Source organism: Euprymna scolopes, chromosome 6 (assembly GCF_053919585.1).
Source record: "Euprymna scolopes isolate OS-2025 chromosome 6, ASM5391958v1, whole genome shotgun sequence".
NCBI classification, from domain to species: Eukaryota; Metazoa; Mollusca; class Cephalopoda; order Sepiida; family Sepiolidae; genus Euprymna; species Euprymna scolopes.
In genome coordinates, this window is record NC_136487.1 from 8,567,794 (window position 1) to 8,583,552 (window position 15,759).

General features: G+C 37.9%; 1 protein-coding gene across 1 annotated transcript in view; it reads left to right on the forward strand.

Annotated features, from left to right (window-relative positions):
• The window catches only part of LOC145277491 (cytochrome b5-like), a 74,396-nt gene that overhangs the window by 49,728 nt on the left and 8,909 nt on the right, over positions 1-15,759 (forward strand). The window contains exon 2 of the mRNA XM_080128878.1: positions 5,118-5,623. Coding sequence (XP_079985004.1) covers positions 5,516-5,623 — 108 coding nt within the window. The 5' untranslated portion in view covers positions 5,118-5,515. The remainder of the gene's footprint in view (positions 1-5,117; positions 5,624-15,759) is intronic.

Genomic DNA, 15,759 nt, shown 5'->3' on the forward strand with positions numbered 1-15,759 from the left:
CCAATGGCCGCTATCAGCGAGAAATCAATGATCAACGGCTGTTGCGATAACTCAAAGTCATTTGCGAATGTTATCGAAAGAGGTGGAGAGTACTGGAAATCTGGGGAGACATGTTGTCACTCAGCTTCCAGGGAACAACACAGGTTGTCTTCAAGGAGAGATCTTTGATGACCTGTGTGGATTCTCCTTGTGAGCCAATAATAATAATAATAATAATAATAATAATAATAATAATAATGATAATAATAATAATAATTATAACAACAATAGAGGGTTCAATTAGCGCCAATAAGTGGAGTGATGTGTTTTCCCTCACGTTATCCGTTGACACCTCCGGCAACATGGGGAAGTTGCAATATCGCTACTGTACTCCACTGGTCACGGTTTGACAGGGTTACGCCAGGAGTTTTGTGTTTCAATAGTGATAAATGGAAGCCACACTGTCTGTCTTGTCACCCATACCTACTCCCAACCAATAAGAAAAATGGGTTGAGCATACAACGACGAAAAGGAAGATAATTGAATTATATTTTTGAATAAAAGTTTAAAATTCGGAAAAACATATTTGAAAACAGGTACAAAAAATTTTATTACACTAACGTAAAAGAAGTGTAATTTAAAGAATAAACTTATTTTTTACTGATGAGTCACCACTTATCAAGTCCGAAAAAACACACGAGTGCTAATGAAATTCATGGATTTGTCAGTTAAAATGATGAAGGATGTTATGAGGGGATTGAAACTGATGAATAAAATTGGATTATTTATGAAGACAGTTTTATAAATTGTATTATTTATGAAGATGGTTTTAAAATTTTAATTATTTATGTAGGCGGTTTTAACAATTAAATTACTAATAAGGACGGGTTTAAAAATCGGATTATTTATAAAAACGGTTTTATAAATTGGATTATTTATAAAGACGGTTTTAAAAATTGGATTATTTATGAAGACGGTTTTAAAAATTGAATTATTTATGAATGCGGTTTTATGAATTGGATTCTCTATGAAGACGGTTTTATAAACTGGATTATTTATGAAGACGGTTTTAAAAATTGGATTATTTATGAAGACAGTTTTAAAAATTGGATTATTTATGGAGACGGTTTAAAAAATTGTTTAAAAAATTGGATTATTTATGAAGACGGTTGTAAAAATTGAATTATTTATGAAGGTTTTAAAAATTGAATTGTTTATGGACCCTTTATAACAGATGAAAAGATTAAAAAAAATGATGAAAACATTATAAGAGTTTTCGATGTTATCTGATTTAATGTCCAAAAGACTTCGATCAGAATATTCATATTCTTTAAGATTTTAAAAGCATTTTATTGAAAGACTTTTCATTTAAATAGGCGAACACCAAACAAGGGGACGCACATGGCAAGCATATGGGAACACAGTCTTTTCGTAAAAGTATTTGTTGTCGTCCAAGAAACTCATTATGACTCAAGAAAAACTTTCATTTTTGACCGTGCGCTCCATTGATACACTCAGGGGAGGGGTGAGATCGGGGTTGTCTCTAGACCAATCGTACCTAACAACGTCACTCCATGGGAGGTTCCTCCCCATGAGTGCACCTGTGGATCTGAAACGTTCTCATAGCCCATGAGATCACCCTCGTGACCCCCTGGGTCGACGCACTGCACTTGAATTATAAACATCCTCTCTCCAGAACCCTGAGTCATTACCGGTTTTGGAGTACATATTTCAAAAATGAAATTGTTGCCGATTTTCATAAAAATGAAAATCACAAACATGGTCTTTTTTCTCAGCAGGGTTTTTTCGCTGTCGCCCGGGCACACCGATGATAATTAAAGAATAAAAGAATCATATCTGCTCGGCTTTCTCCAGTATTTTGGGAGTCTTAGCCCCCCCCCCTCAGTGAGGAGCTTAACCTCTCTCGGGGACGGTCACGACACAGACCTGTCCTGATAACCAACGTTTGCTGCAGCAGAGAAAGGAGGCATATCAACCAACACCGTAGCATCTTCGAAGGAAGAATTCAACCACAACAGTTGACATCAAAGAGTAGAGAGACCTATCTGATAAGATCACGGACCAGCTATAGTGTTAAAGCGGTTTCCACACGGACTTGGGGTCGGTAAGCATTTTGTGACCTCAGTGGAGTGGTAAAATCCAAGAACAGTGCGTGTTTACAATTTAAGTGGGCCAGCACTAGACGAAGTTAAAAGTGTTGCCACCGGGATTTAGGATTAGTGCACATCTTTTTACCAGTGTGTACACCCGCTATATCATTGTTGTTGTTGTTGTTGTTGTTGTTGTGTGTGTGTGTGTGTGTGTGTGTGTGTGTGTGTGTGTGTGTGTGTGTGTGTGTGTTTTCTAGGATTGCGTGCTTTCCGATTGTGCACTCTTTAGCCTACCGCCAGTTTCGTTTTCAGAAAAGTAAAATGCGTTTGCGGTCATTTCGATCTTGTGAATTAGGCCCGACCACCGCCATATTGCGTTAATGACGTCGTTGATTCATCGCGTTTCAAGATTAGCGTTGGGAAATTTGCGAGCTAAAAATAGAACCTTTGTCTATTAATAGTTGATCAATATCTAAGAAAAGCACAAATCCAGATAAAAATAGTCGTCGATTAATCCGAAATTGCGGTGTGTTTACGTGATTGCTCAACCGACGCTAATAACAAAACAGGTGAATTAATCAACGCCAATTAATGGGATGATGTGTTTTCCCGCACGTTTTCTGTTGACGCCTCCGGCAACATGGGGAAGCTGCAATAACACCGTTGCCCTCCATCGGCCACGGACTAACAAAATGACGCAATGAGTGGTGTATTTTAATAGCGATAAACGGAATCAACAGTGTCTATCCTGTTGTCTATCCACAACAGCCAATTAAAAAGAAAAGCGATTCCGGGGTGAGCATATAACGACTAAAATGTAAGTAAATTTAATTTAATTTTTAATAAAAGATTAAAATTTTCGTACTAGTATAGCTTTTGTGCCAGACAAAACCGACTTTTGGCGGCGCTGAAATATGTAAACAGCCGGAAAAGGCCGAATCAAAACGAACCAGCGGCAAAATAAAAACGAGGCGGCATTTTTAACAGGGAAAAGGTAATGAAAGAAAAACACTGTTTATTTTTTTACTATTAAGCTTTCATGAAGAAAGTCAATTAATTTTTCATGAAGAAAGTCAATTAATTTTTCATGAAGAAAGTCAATTAATTTTTCATGAAGAAAGTCAATAAATTTTTCATGAGGAAAGTCAATTTTTCATGAAGAAAGTCAATTAATTTTTTTTTCACCATTTGCTTAAAAACTCGATATGTGCAACAAATTTTAGCATTGACTCATATTCCATTCCGAGTGATGTTCATTTGAAATATCATTTAAAGATTTTGGACCCTATCCATGTTCGTTTAAAACAACCCTCTCTTTGTGAACACAGGAAATATCTCTTAGGCGTCGACGTGATTAGTCTTTAAGATATTCCTCCTTGGTACATAAACCATATCGTTGTTTTTTATTTTAAATATACACAGTTCCATCCGCTTTTTTCCTATAGAAATACCTTGATAGAGCTCTTATTGATTGAGAGTGAAACCGGTTGACTAGGATTTTTATGAATATTAAAAAAAAAGTCTGTCGTTCTTAATTACGATATATATGTATATAGATTGGAAGAATTGACTTTAACTTTGTGGCTAATATTTTATACATTTTATTGTCGTGCATCATGAGAAAAGAAATTCGGTTTCAACCTGTGAATTTTATTAGGTTGACAAGAAAGTTCTTGCGGAATTTTTAATTTTGATTTGAGATGATGTATTTTTAATTTTTTCGTTATAATACCTTTACTTTATATATCATTTTACAGAGTGTTTTTCGCTCTATCTAATCGTTTAAATTACAATCGTTTTAAAACAATTATGTCTTCTCTTCAGAACATTGACTATAAGATGGAAAAAAAGCAAATTCACACAATTTTCTTATTTCAATTCAAGCTAGGCCTAAACCTGCTGAAACAGCTTGCGATATCAACGAAGCGTTTGGTCCAGGAACCACTAGTAAATGCACAGCACAATGGCGGTTTAAGAAATTTCGTGGCGGCGACGAGAGTCTTGAAGATAATGAGCGTAGTGGTCGGCCATCGGATGTTGACAACGATCAATTAAGAGCCTTAGTCGAAGTCAATCCACGCACAACTGTTCGAGAATTTGTTTCTGAATTAGACGTAACGTATATGAAGATTTCTAACCACTTGAGAGAAATTAGAAAGAAAATAACTTAATAAATGGATGCCTCACGAATTGAACAACCCCCCCCCCCAAAAAAAAACATTATGAAGTGTCATCTTGCTTCTTTTACGCAACAAGAACGATCCGTTTCTCGACTAGGTTGGGACTTGCGATGAAAAGTGGTTAGATGCCGACGAAGCTTCACAACACATGCCGAAGCCAGAGTTGCATCAAAAGAAGATAATGCTTACTGTTTGGTGGTCTGCGACCAGTCTTATCCATTACAGTTTTTTTTAATGCAGGTGAAACCATTATGGTGGAGATATACTGTCAACAAATCGATCAAATACACCAGGAACTTCGACAACAACACTCAGCATTAGTCAACAGAAAAAGCCCAATTCTCCTTCACGACAATGTCCGATCGCACGTTGCTAAACCGACCCTGCAGAAGTTGGACGAATTGGACTACGAAACTCGGTCTCATTCGCTCTCTAGTCCTCTCACTTTTTCAAGCATCTCAACAACTTTCTGCGTGAGAAATACTTCCAAAACCTAAGCGATATTTAAAATGCCTTCAGCGACTTCATCGCCACCAGAACGCAAGATTTTTACGTTACTGACATAAATATACATGTTTTGCGTTGCAAAAGTGTATTGATTCTGATGGTGCTTATTTTGATCAATAAATTATTGTTTGAGCCGAAATATGCTCATCTGAATTTAAAAGTTAAAAACCGCAAGAACTTTCTATATATATATATATATATATATATATATATATATATATATATATATATATATATATATATATATATATACGTGTGATGTGTGCGTGTGTGTGTGTGTGTGTGTGTGTGTGCAAACTCTACTTACACTAATTTTTTCTTTTAATGTTATATATTTCAGATCCTCCAACGTTGACCAAATATACTCCTCAAACCATGCAAATAATATCTTATCCGAATTATTGACTGGATTGAAAAGACTCTTCATCAGCAATACAATTTCAAATCTCAGGAACCAAACATCCAGGAATCTTTTTTTGTTTGAAGAATCCCCTATCTCATGCGATCCAAATTCGAACATTTTTATTAAAAAAAAATCATTAGTTTTTATTATTCTATGGCTAGTTTTCCCCGTTTTCCTGTCCTTCGTTAATGAACAAATGAAAATTCCAAATTTCGAAAACAACAGTTCAATATTATAAACGGAAAGCAAAATTTTAATAACCTTTGAGTTACTAGCGGAATACTATTAGCAAATATCTTTAGTATCTTTAAGTATTTCTTTTGTAAACTGCAACTATGGCACCAACGCAACATCACAAAGAAGGGCTGATTGAATCGTTTGGAACAATGGCGGCCAAAATATTACCAGAGCCATTTTACGGTACATTTTTCCAACAAGACCGGGTAAGTTAATGTCTCTTTTTTCTGCTCTTCGGCTCTTCCTTATTTATCTCTAATTAATTTGAGAATTGTTTTGAAAAGCTTGTCGGCACACACACACACATACACACACACACACACACACACATATATATATATATAATTGTTTACTATAATAATTATTATATATCTACTGACACTAGTGTTTCATCCTTTCGGGAATCTTCAGTGCAGGGTGTAACGATTAATACCAGTCGATAGATTCGAACTCGGCGACAGAAGCCACATCTATTCGGCTACCGTTAAGCGCGTGAAATAACATTGAAATTTAAACATTTATTTTTAAATATTTTTTACGTCAGTTACAGTGATCTAATCATTACATGATGATCTGAGCATAAGAGCTAAATTGACAGACTTAATTCAACCGAAAGTGCTCAATAATAAGAAACGAGTTTCTTAAAAGGGCAGACATAACTATTTATTATAATAATTATTAAATATCTACAGACACTAGTGTTTCATCCTTTTAGGAATCTTCAGTGCAGGGTGTCACGATTAACATTAGTCGATACAACCACTCGGCCTAGACTTTGTATCAAAGTTTACAGTTACCCAAATGTGCTGAGTTCAATCCTGAACGAAGGCAGTGAAAAGTAACATTCAAAACAGAATCAGCAACTATGTCCCAGAGCCTAGCTAGAGTCCGAACACGGTACTCCCGTAATAATAATAAAGGGTTGGGTTCGAGACTCCTAACAAACGGTTCCCCAGTTCGATACAAAACACCTGATGAAGGTCGGAGGGAAAAACGGCCGAAACGTTGTGACTATAACAACCAAGATGAGGAAGTCAGTCCGATAATCTCAATATATATATATATATATATATATATATATATATATATGACCGCCTGGTACCACTGGCAGAAAGGGTACACCCAGAATCACAGTGTGGCTTCAGGCCCGAGAAATTACCAGTAGAATGATCTTCCTAATCCATCAACTGCAAGAAAAATGCAGAGAGCAGCAGAAGCCACTATAGATCGCCTTCATCGACCTTACAAAAGCGTTCGATCTAGTGAGTCGAAGTGGACTGTTTCAATTCCTCCCTAAGATAGGCTGACACCTAAACTGCTAGCTCTCCTAAAATCCTTCCACGCAAACACGCAAGCTACAATCCAGCACGACGGAAATCTATATTTATCTTTTTACATTAAAAGTCATGTCAAGTAGGGTTGCGTCCTTCCTTCCACACTCTTCGGGATATTCTTTTCCCTCCTCTTGAAGAAAGCTTTTGGCTTATCAACCGAAAGTGTCTACATGCTCACCTGTGCAGATGGTGGGCTCTTTAACCTCAGTCGCCTTAAGGCCAAAACAAAGACCTCAAGCCTCACTGTCCGTAACATGCTGTTTGCAGATGATGCCGCAATCACTGCTCATTCAGAGGAAGAACTGCAAGCTCTTTTCAATAGGTTTGACCAAGTCTGCACAAATTCTGGGCTCACCATCAATATCAAAAACACTAATATCCTTGTGCAGGGTCAGGGAGATGCATCTCCAATTATCACCATCAATGACAACCCTCTAGAAGTAGTGCAGATTTTCCAGTATCTTGGTTTGACGATTACAGCCAACACCCCACTGAACCTGGAACTAGAAAGACATATTAGGAAAGCTGCCCCTACCCTTTCCCAACTCACAACACGTGTTTGGGACAACTCTAAGCTTAGCATTAAGACTAAGGCTGCTGTATACAAGGTCTGCATTATTAGCACCCTTCTTTATGGCAGCGAATCTTGGCCTACCTATGCAAAGCACGAACAAAGACTGAATGCCTTCCACCTACGGTACCTACGACAGATCCTTGGGATTAGCTGGAAGGACAGGGTCACTAACAACGTACATCTAAGTTCCTATTAAGAGTTAATCTTAAGTAATCTAGCCTTACGCAAGTTTCACCATTACTGATCACTGATCTAAAACCTTATCCTTGAGTAGCCTCCAGGCCTTGATAAGTGATGACCCCCAGAATTATATATATATATATATATATATATATATATATATATATATATATATATATATATATATATATAAGCAGGTATATCTAAGCACAGCCAGGTTAAAACTAGGTTACCTTTTAATATACAAATAAATGTGGCTCACTCTCTCCAAAAATAAAAAAAATAAACAAAGAAAGGTGAATTGCAGGTCCAATGAATATATATATATATATATAATACAGTATCCATCTCGGCACAACAAGAATTTGACCATTGAAAAAGATTTAGCAAATAAAGTATATAATCTTAATTTCTATTTTTTATCGAAAAAAATTTCCTTGTTTAGTTTGGTTGTTTTGTTTTACGGCATATCAACCCTTTTCGAGTTATTCAATGCTGAATCCAATAATTTGGGAAAGGTTTTATGCTTCAAATTCTTTATATCTTCAAATATTTATTCAGGTTATTTGGTTTGGTTGTTTTGTAGAGAAAAATAATTCGTATTATTTGGATTCTACTGTATTATTTGAGTATTATTTTCACAACGTTTTGATCGATGTAACTTTTGACCTTCTTCATGTGAACCTTGTCGAACTGAGAAATGTTTCTGTCGAATTGAAAATCTGCACAGAATTTCGAACAGAACCCTTTATTTAATTCATTGAGGTAACATGCTTTCGTTTCATCAGCCATTCTATTTTTTAGTATCGTCTACGCTGAAGGTCCGAAGTTATATAGACGGAAATGTTGTCAAAATAACACTCAAGATAAGAACAATTTTCCGAAGAATCCAACTAATACCAATAATCAATCCTCTTCTTAAAAATTCAGAAAAGAAAATTGTTTTTTTTTGGGGGGGGGCTTTAAAGAACTTGATTGAGTGTGAAAGAAGAAAAAACAATCACACTAATGTGTGGTGCATTTTAGATCAGGAAACCAGTAACTTCAGACAGCCTGATCTGGCGGCACCAGTAAGAAAAAGAAGAGAAATAAAATTTGTAATATAAATCAATATCAGTTTTTAAAAGGTTGTGGAAACTCGGAATATAAATTGAATGGGTTAGACAGATAACTTCTAACAAAATACGAACGATGCGTGCGTCAATAGATTAACCGAATTTATTGCAAGCAAAACTGCACTCAGTGACAGCAACTAAAACAACAGAAATCATCGTAGGACAGATGGATTTTGATAGGAGGAAAAAAAAGAAGAGAAAAATAATTTTTAGATACGTCCAAGTATCTCTATAATCATTATTAAATAGGTCAGTCAGTCTGTCACGAATACGCTTAAAATAGCACAGAATAAATGAAGTCAGTTAAGTGGGGCTAGTGTAGGGAAACTTTTCCGGATATACACCATGCTATGACACCGCTAAGTTATTCCTTTTTGTTTTGTCCGAAAAGGGTTGAGAGTAAAAAGGTATTTTCCAACGAACATCCTTTTTTTTCTCTCACGTTCTATACTAACAAGACATATTCGATGTAAAAGGCTTCTATTTGGGACCATGACTAGGAAAGATTAACAAGATGTTGGTTTACATTACATTTAAACTTCTGCATATCAGTACAGTCAGAGAAGCAGGAAGGGAATTCCAAAGTACGGATGTTCGGAGAAGAAACTATCAGCTTTTTGCCATTTAAGAACCCCAACAGTGAAGGGGTGAGATTTTGTTGCTAACCATGTTTGTCGGGGTATGTATGTCGAGTGGACACACGTGCAATGAGACCATCAGAACACATTCCATTAAAATATTTGTAAAACAGGCACCGAGATGCAAAATTGCGGCGATGGGACAGGGGTTGGAGGTGTCTAAGTTTTTTTATGATATTGCAGATGATCACGCCCACATTAAAGTGAAGCTGTTTGGATGTACGTCCATCAATGACAACCTGGATGGTCTTATTATTAAAGAAGAACGACGAACAGTTGTGTTGTCCAGATATCATTACTGTTCATTGAAAAAGGAAAGAAATGCCTTTACTCGTTAATGTTTTGTACAACGTTACATTCACGGTTTTTATATATTGTCAGCTTTAAATAAATGCGCAAATTTTAGTTCATTTAAGATTCTTCTTCCATTCGCACTGATTATAGTTTTTTGGAACCTCAACTAAATATACAGTTGTGAGGTAACTTCTTATCATAATACTGGAATTTAACTTATTTCTTGAATAAGTCGACGTGAAGCAGTCATAATCATTAACATTTCTTTCTTACTGCAGAGAGCAACCCCTGCGAGGTGATTTGGTCACACGATGGCTCCTATGCATATTGGTCCGTGTATCGGACCCAGTTTTACCAGCATTCATTCCGAAAATCTAATGCGCCGGCTGAATTCATAGCAGCCAAGGACACGCCATGGACATCATCCTGACAACCTAAGAATGCTTCGCCGTTGAGCCGACCTTCTTCTGTCAGAATGAGGTATGGTCCGGTTCAGTGGTAGGATACAAACTTTCCCAGGCTTTACCTTTTTTCTTTAAATAAAAGTTTGTTTATTTCCAATCGAATAACACACGTCTACCGGGTAATGTCAACTGAACTGCTCAGGCTATATTTTTGGAGCAAGATTGCACTTCGCTTTTGATGTGCTTTCTATTGTTCACTTCCGGTCAGGTGACACATCTTCCTGCAGTTGGATGGAAATTGTTGCAATATTTTGGAACACGAATGGGGGTAGATATTTATTTGTTGCCCACATCAGCAAAATGTGGCACAAGGCCGGATAGTGGGAACCCTGCAGGCTCCCCTAAAGAAGGGGCACTCCTGCAATTTTAAAAATTGCCTGAGTAACCCCGTCGGCATTCCCCGGTCGGGGCGCCTCAGGAAGCAAGCAATAAACTTGCCCCACCGGAAAGCCTGGTGGCAAGGCCTGGGAGGGTGGACCTCCTAGGTATTACCCAGGCGGTGTACCTCAGTCCAACAGGTGCTGGGCCGGTTCCCGGCCCCTCACCTGTTGGGCTGAGTGTCAAGTGACGAATCCTTGACTGGTACTACCCTGTCTCCCTGCAGCCGAAGCCGCTAGGAGACACATCCCATATTCTATTTATAAACGATGCTGCTAGGAACTGACGAATCGAATTAATTCACGTTCTGCTACCAACCAATCAGAAACCAGAATTGCTTCATAAATATTAAACCTTTTCTGGAGCAATTTCACATGTTTTTTTCCGTCTCGCCACAGTAAGAATATTTTGCTCTTTGGAACTGTCTACTGCAAACAAAGTCACCTCTCAAAAATTGTGTTGAAACTAAACATGGCTTACACTTCTAGAGAAATAAATATGACCGGCCTGTTTATCTGTAATTTTAAATTTTCAAATCACATTTTCATTGCTACACGCGTAGATTGAATGGATGCATTTAAAAAAACATACGTCCTTGCTTTTTGTTTCTTTCTGAAAGCGTAACTGACAGACTAGGGACAGAATGATAAACATTCGGATGGGAATTGGCAAAAAGCAAGAAAAAAATAAAGCTCGTTTTATCTTAGACTTATATGAAAGTTGATATATTTCTTACTGTTAATCCGATTTCCTTTCATAAGTAGATAATCTATAGATAATCTATAGATAATCTATTATCATATTTCAATATCAGTAACGTCTGGTATCTGCCATTGAGAAACGATGCATTCACACGTATGCAGCGTGTTTTGATCTCGGAGGTAAAACAACAGGCAACGTTTGTGTTCATATATATATATATATATATATATATATATATATATATATATATATATGTCACCACTTATCAAGGCCCGGAGGCCACTCGGGGATAAGAGTTATTGCGTGTACAGTAATCAATGGGATAATATCGTAGTAATTATTAGTATTGGCGATCTGATAAAGTATCTTACTTAAGGCGGCGGTTTATCAGGAATTTGTTTATGTTGGACTTGAAGACATCCAAGTTGTAGTCAGGTGGGAAACAGGTAAACGGAAGAGAGTTCCACACGCGTGCACTTCTAGGAATGAAGCTTTGTTCATGGAATCTACGTTTGGATTTAGGCATAGATAAAGAGTGGGGAAAATTACTGACAGTGGTTTCAGCTAGACAGGTGTTTTTCATGAAAGATTGGCGAGAGGGACCAGAGATTGGAGCTCAGACGAGCACTTGCCATGGAAATAACGATAAAACAACGACAGGCTCGCAAAGTCCCTGCTGTGCGAGAGAGGTTGCAGGGAAGAGAAAATAGTATATCCACTAGGCTACGAAAGCTATTTTGTACTCTGTCAAGGCAGGATAGGCTGTTTTTAGCAGCTCCTGCCCAGATATGGCAGTAGTACTCCATCCTTGGACGTACTTGGCTTTTATATAGATAGAGATTTGCATCAGCAATGAGATATTTACTGGAGCGGTAGAAGGATCCTACCATTTTTCCAGCGACCTTGGCAACAGATTTGATGTACATGTTACATTTCAGATCAGGAGTAAAGGTTAATCCCAGAAGCTTGTCAAAACATGGAGCCTCCATTTCAATTGATGCCAGATGGGGATCAGAGCATTGATGATATAAAGATAGAAGTTTGATAGAAGTTATATATATATATATATATATATATATATATATATATGCGTGTGTGTGTATGTGTATGTGTGCGTGTGTATGTATATAACACAATATATTTACAAAGTGCTCTTTGAATTGAGCACTTTGTAAATATATTTTCACCCGACGCGTATTTAAGCTATTAAGAAAAGCCCACTATTAATATATATATATATATATATATATATTTTTTTTTTTTTTTTTTTTTATTCAATTTTCACCCCAAACAAGGCACAGTGCCATTTTGAAGCAGGGGGCTACTATCAGGGACTTAATTAGCGGGGTCATTATGAAGGGAGATGAGTAGAAAGATGTTTTTTGACATTACACTTGAACTTCTGCATATCGTTGCAGTTGGGAAAGCAGAATCCCGGAAGGGAGTTCCAAAGACCCGCAGTTCTGGGGAAGAAACTATTGGAGTAAAAGGCTTTCTTGCACCTAGGGATCTCTACTGTAAAGGGATGAGACTTAGTAGCTTGTCGGGTTTGTCGGGGGTAGTTACGTCGGGGAGGTACAAATGTTTGCAGTTCGTCAGAGCATTCACCATTAAAGTATTTGTAGAACAGGCAGAGGGATGCAACATCTCGTTGATGGGACAGAGGTTGAAGCCTAGATGACAGTTCAGGACCTATCAGGTTGGCGACTCTTTTTTGAACCCTGTCCAGGAGCGAGAGACAAGCAGCAGATGCACCAGCCCAGATGTGACAACAGTACTCCATACATGGGCGAATGGTTGCCTTATAGAGGTATAGGATACTGGCAGGCGTAAGTAGTTTTCTAGCACGGTAGAGGGGGCCAACCTTCCTTGCAGCAGCCTTGGCAATGCTCTCAATGTATCTATTCCAGTTCATATTCCCTGTAAACGTTAGGCCGAGGAGTTTAAAAGAAGTTCTTTCAGGTAATGTGTTCTTGGCCATTGCTATTGGTGGTAGAGAAGGTTTCTTGTAGTTATTGAAGGAGACAAGCTTAGTCTTAGCAGCATTGAATGTGACCAACCATTTTTGTCCCCATTCCACTACGGATTGGAGGTCATCCTTAGTGTTTCTGCCATTTCCTTGGATATGTGTTCATTTGTTTTCCCCTCATATCTGTTATAGAGAGTGGTGTCATCGGCAAATATACCCATCTCCGAAACAATTTTATCAGGGAAGACGTTTATGAATATCAGGAATAATAGAGGTCCAAGGATAGACCCCTGAGGTACTCCCGCATTTATGTCGTATTGTTTGGATGTACGACCGTCGAGGACAACTTTGATTTTTCTATTACTTAAGAAGGATTTAATTACATTATAAATTCTTCCAGTGATTCCATATGATCTAATTTTCCTTAGAAGACCATCGTGCCATACCCTGTCAAAAGCCTTAGATATATCGAGGGCCACCGCTCTACCCTCCCCTGTTTTATTCCAAAGTCTAGCGGTTCTGGGGAAGAAACTATTGGAGTAGAAGGCTCTCTTACATCTAGGGATCTCAACTTTGAAAAGGTGGGATTTTGCTGCTTGTTGGGTTTGTTGGGGTATTTACGTCGAGAGTGTACAAGTGCTTGCAGTTCTTCAGGGCATTCACCATTAAAGTACTTATAGAACAGGCAGAGGGATGCAACATTTCGTCGATGGGACAGAGGCTGAAGCTTAGATGACAGTTCAGGACCTATTAGGTTGGGGACTCTCTTTTGAATCTTGTCTAGGGGCGAGAGACTAGTGGCAGATGCACCAGCCCAAATATGACAACAATACTCCATACATGAGCGAATGGTGGCCTTATAGAGGTACAGGATATTTTCGGGCGTTAGTAGCTTTCTAGCACGGTAGAGAGAACCTACCTTCTTTATAGCGGTCCTGGCAATGCTCTCAATGTAATTGTTCCAACTCATGTTCCCTGTGAACGTTAGGCCGAGGAGTTTAAAAGATGTAGATAAAGAGACTTTGGCCATTGCTATCGGTGGTAAAGAAAGTTTCTTGTAGTTATTGAAGGAAACAAGTTTAGTCTTGGCAGCATTGAATGTGACCATCCATTTTTGTCCCCATTCCACTACAGATTGGAGGTCTTCCTCTAGTGTTTCTGTCGCTTCTTTAGATATGTGTTCATTTGCTTTCCTATCGTGACTGTTATAGAGTGTGGTGTCATCAGCATATATACCCATCTCACAGACAATTTTGTCAGGGAGGTCATTTATGAATATTAGGAATAATAGAGGTCCAAGGATAGACCCCTGAGGCACTCCCGCATTTATATCATATTGTTTGGATGTACGACTATCAAGGACAACCTGGATTTTTCTCTTGTCTAAGAAGAATTGTATTATGTTAAGTATTCTTCCAGTGATACCGCATGATCTGATTGTCCTGAGAAGACCTTCATGCCATACCCTGTCAAAAGCCTTAGATATATCTAGAGCTACCGCTCTACCCTCCCCTGCTTTGTCAAGTGAATGGTATATACGCTCAGAGATTACAGTTAGGATGTCTGCTGTGGAACAGGCTTGCCTAAATCCATATTGTTGGTCAGTCAGAAGTTTAGCATCTGTAAGGTGTTGGACTAGAGCTTGGTTAATTATGGACTCAACTTTTTTTGCGAAAAGTGGAAGTAGGCTAATGGGGCGGGAATTTACTGGGTCAGTTCTTTCGCCAGAGTTCTTGAAAACTGGTACCACAGAAGCAGTTTTCCAGCAGGCAGGAAAAGAAGATTCATTAAGGCATTTATTGTAAAGTTTTGAGAGAACTGGAGCTACTTCGGCGAACCACTTATGAAATTTCATGTTTGTTGACCAAAAACTCTAGGATTTTGGTAGGCAATATTTTTTAAACAAAAAATATATATACTTATACATAAATATTACGTCGGGGAGATACAAGTGTTTGCAGTTCGTCAGAGCATTTACCATTAAAGTATTTGTAGAACAGGCAGAGGGATGCAATATGTCGTCGATGGGGCAGAGGCTGAAGCCTAGATGACAGTTCAGGACCTTAAAATGAATCTTTAAGAGAATATGCAAATTAGCTTGATCTTTTGCTAGTGAATAAAGAAACTAAATATGAAAAGGATCACACTAGCGTGAAAATGAAATGTAGAACAATGAAACAGATGGAGTGGGGTAAAACGGAAAAATGGTTTCACGTTGTTGAGTTCAAAATCCGGTGAATCCAAGAAAGTGGTAGAAGTAAAATACCCATGCTTATGATGCCTGCTGACTAAATATCTGTGTAAAGAAGTCTAGTCCGTGAGATTAACCAAAAAGAAAGCTATTTGAAGCATAAGTAGAGAGGGTTAGCACACAGTAGATTGAGGTTCATTCAAGAGTGAGGGAGGGTATTGGCCTAATGTCAAGGCAGTTCAATGCTGTGGAGTAAGGGAGAATGATGATCTGGTTGTCATGACAACCTATCGTTGTAAAATTAGTAATTAGGGAAGTAGGGAGACGAGATTGAATAGGTCAGTGGTTACGGTTTAGTGGGATTATGAGCAGAGCTTAACATGGATAAAGCAAAAGTATTTTTTTTTTTAAAAAGTGAGGGGTAATTTCGGAGCTGTAAGCTTATTGCGAGAAATAATTCGTCTAGAAGATTGGAGGGTTTTATTGTTTAGTGGATTGTGCGG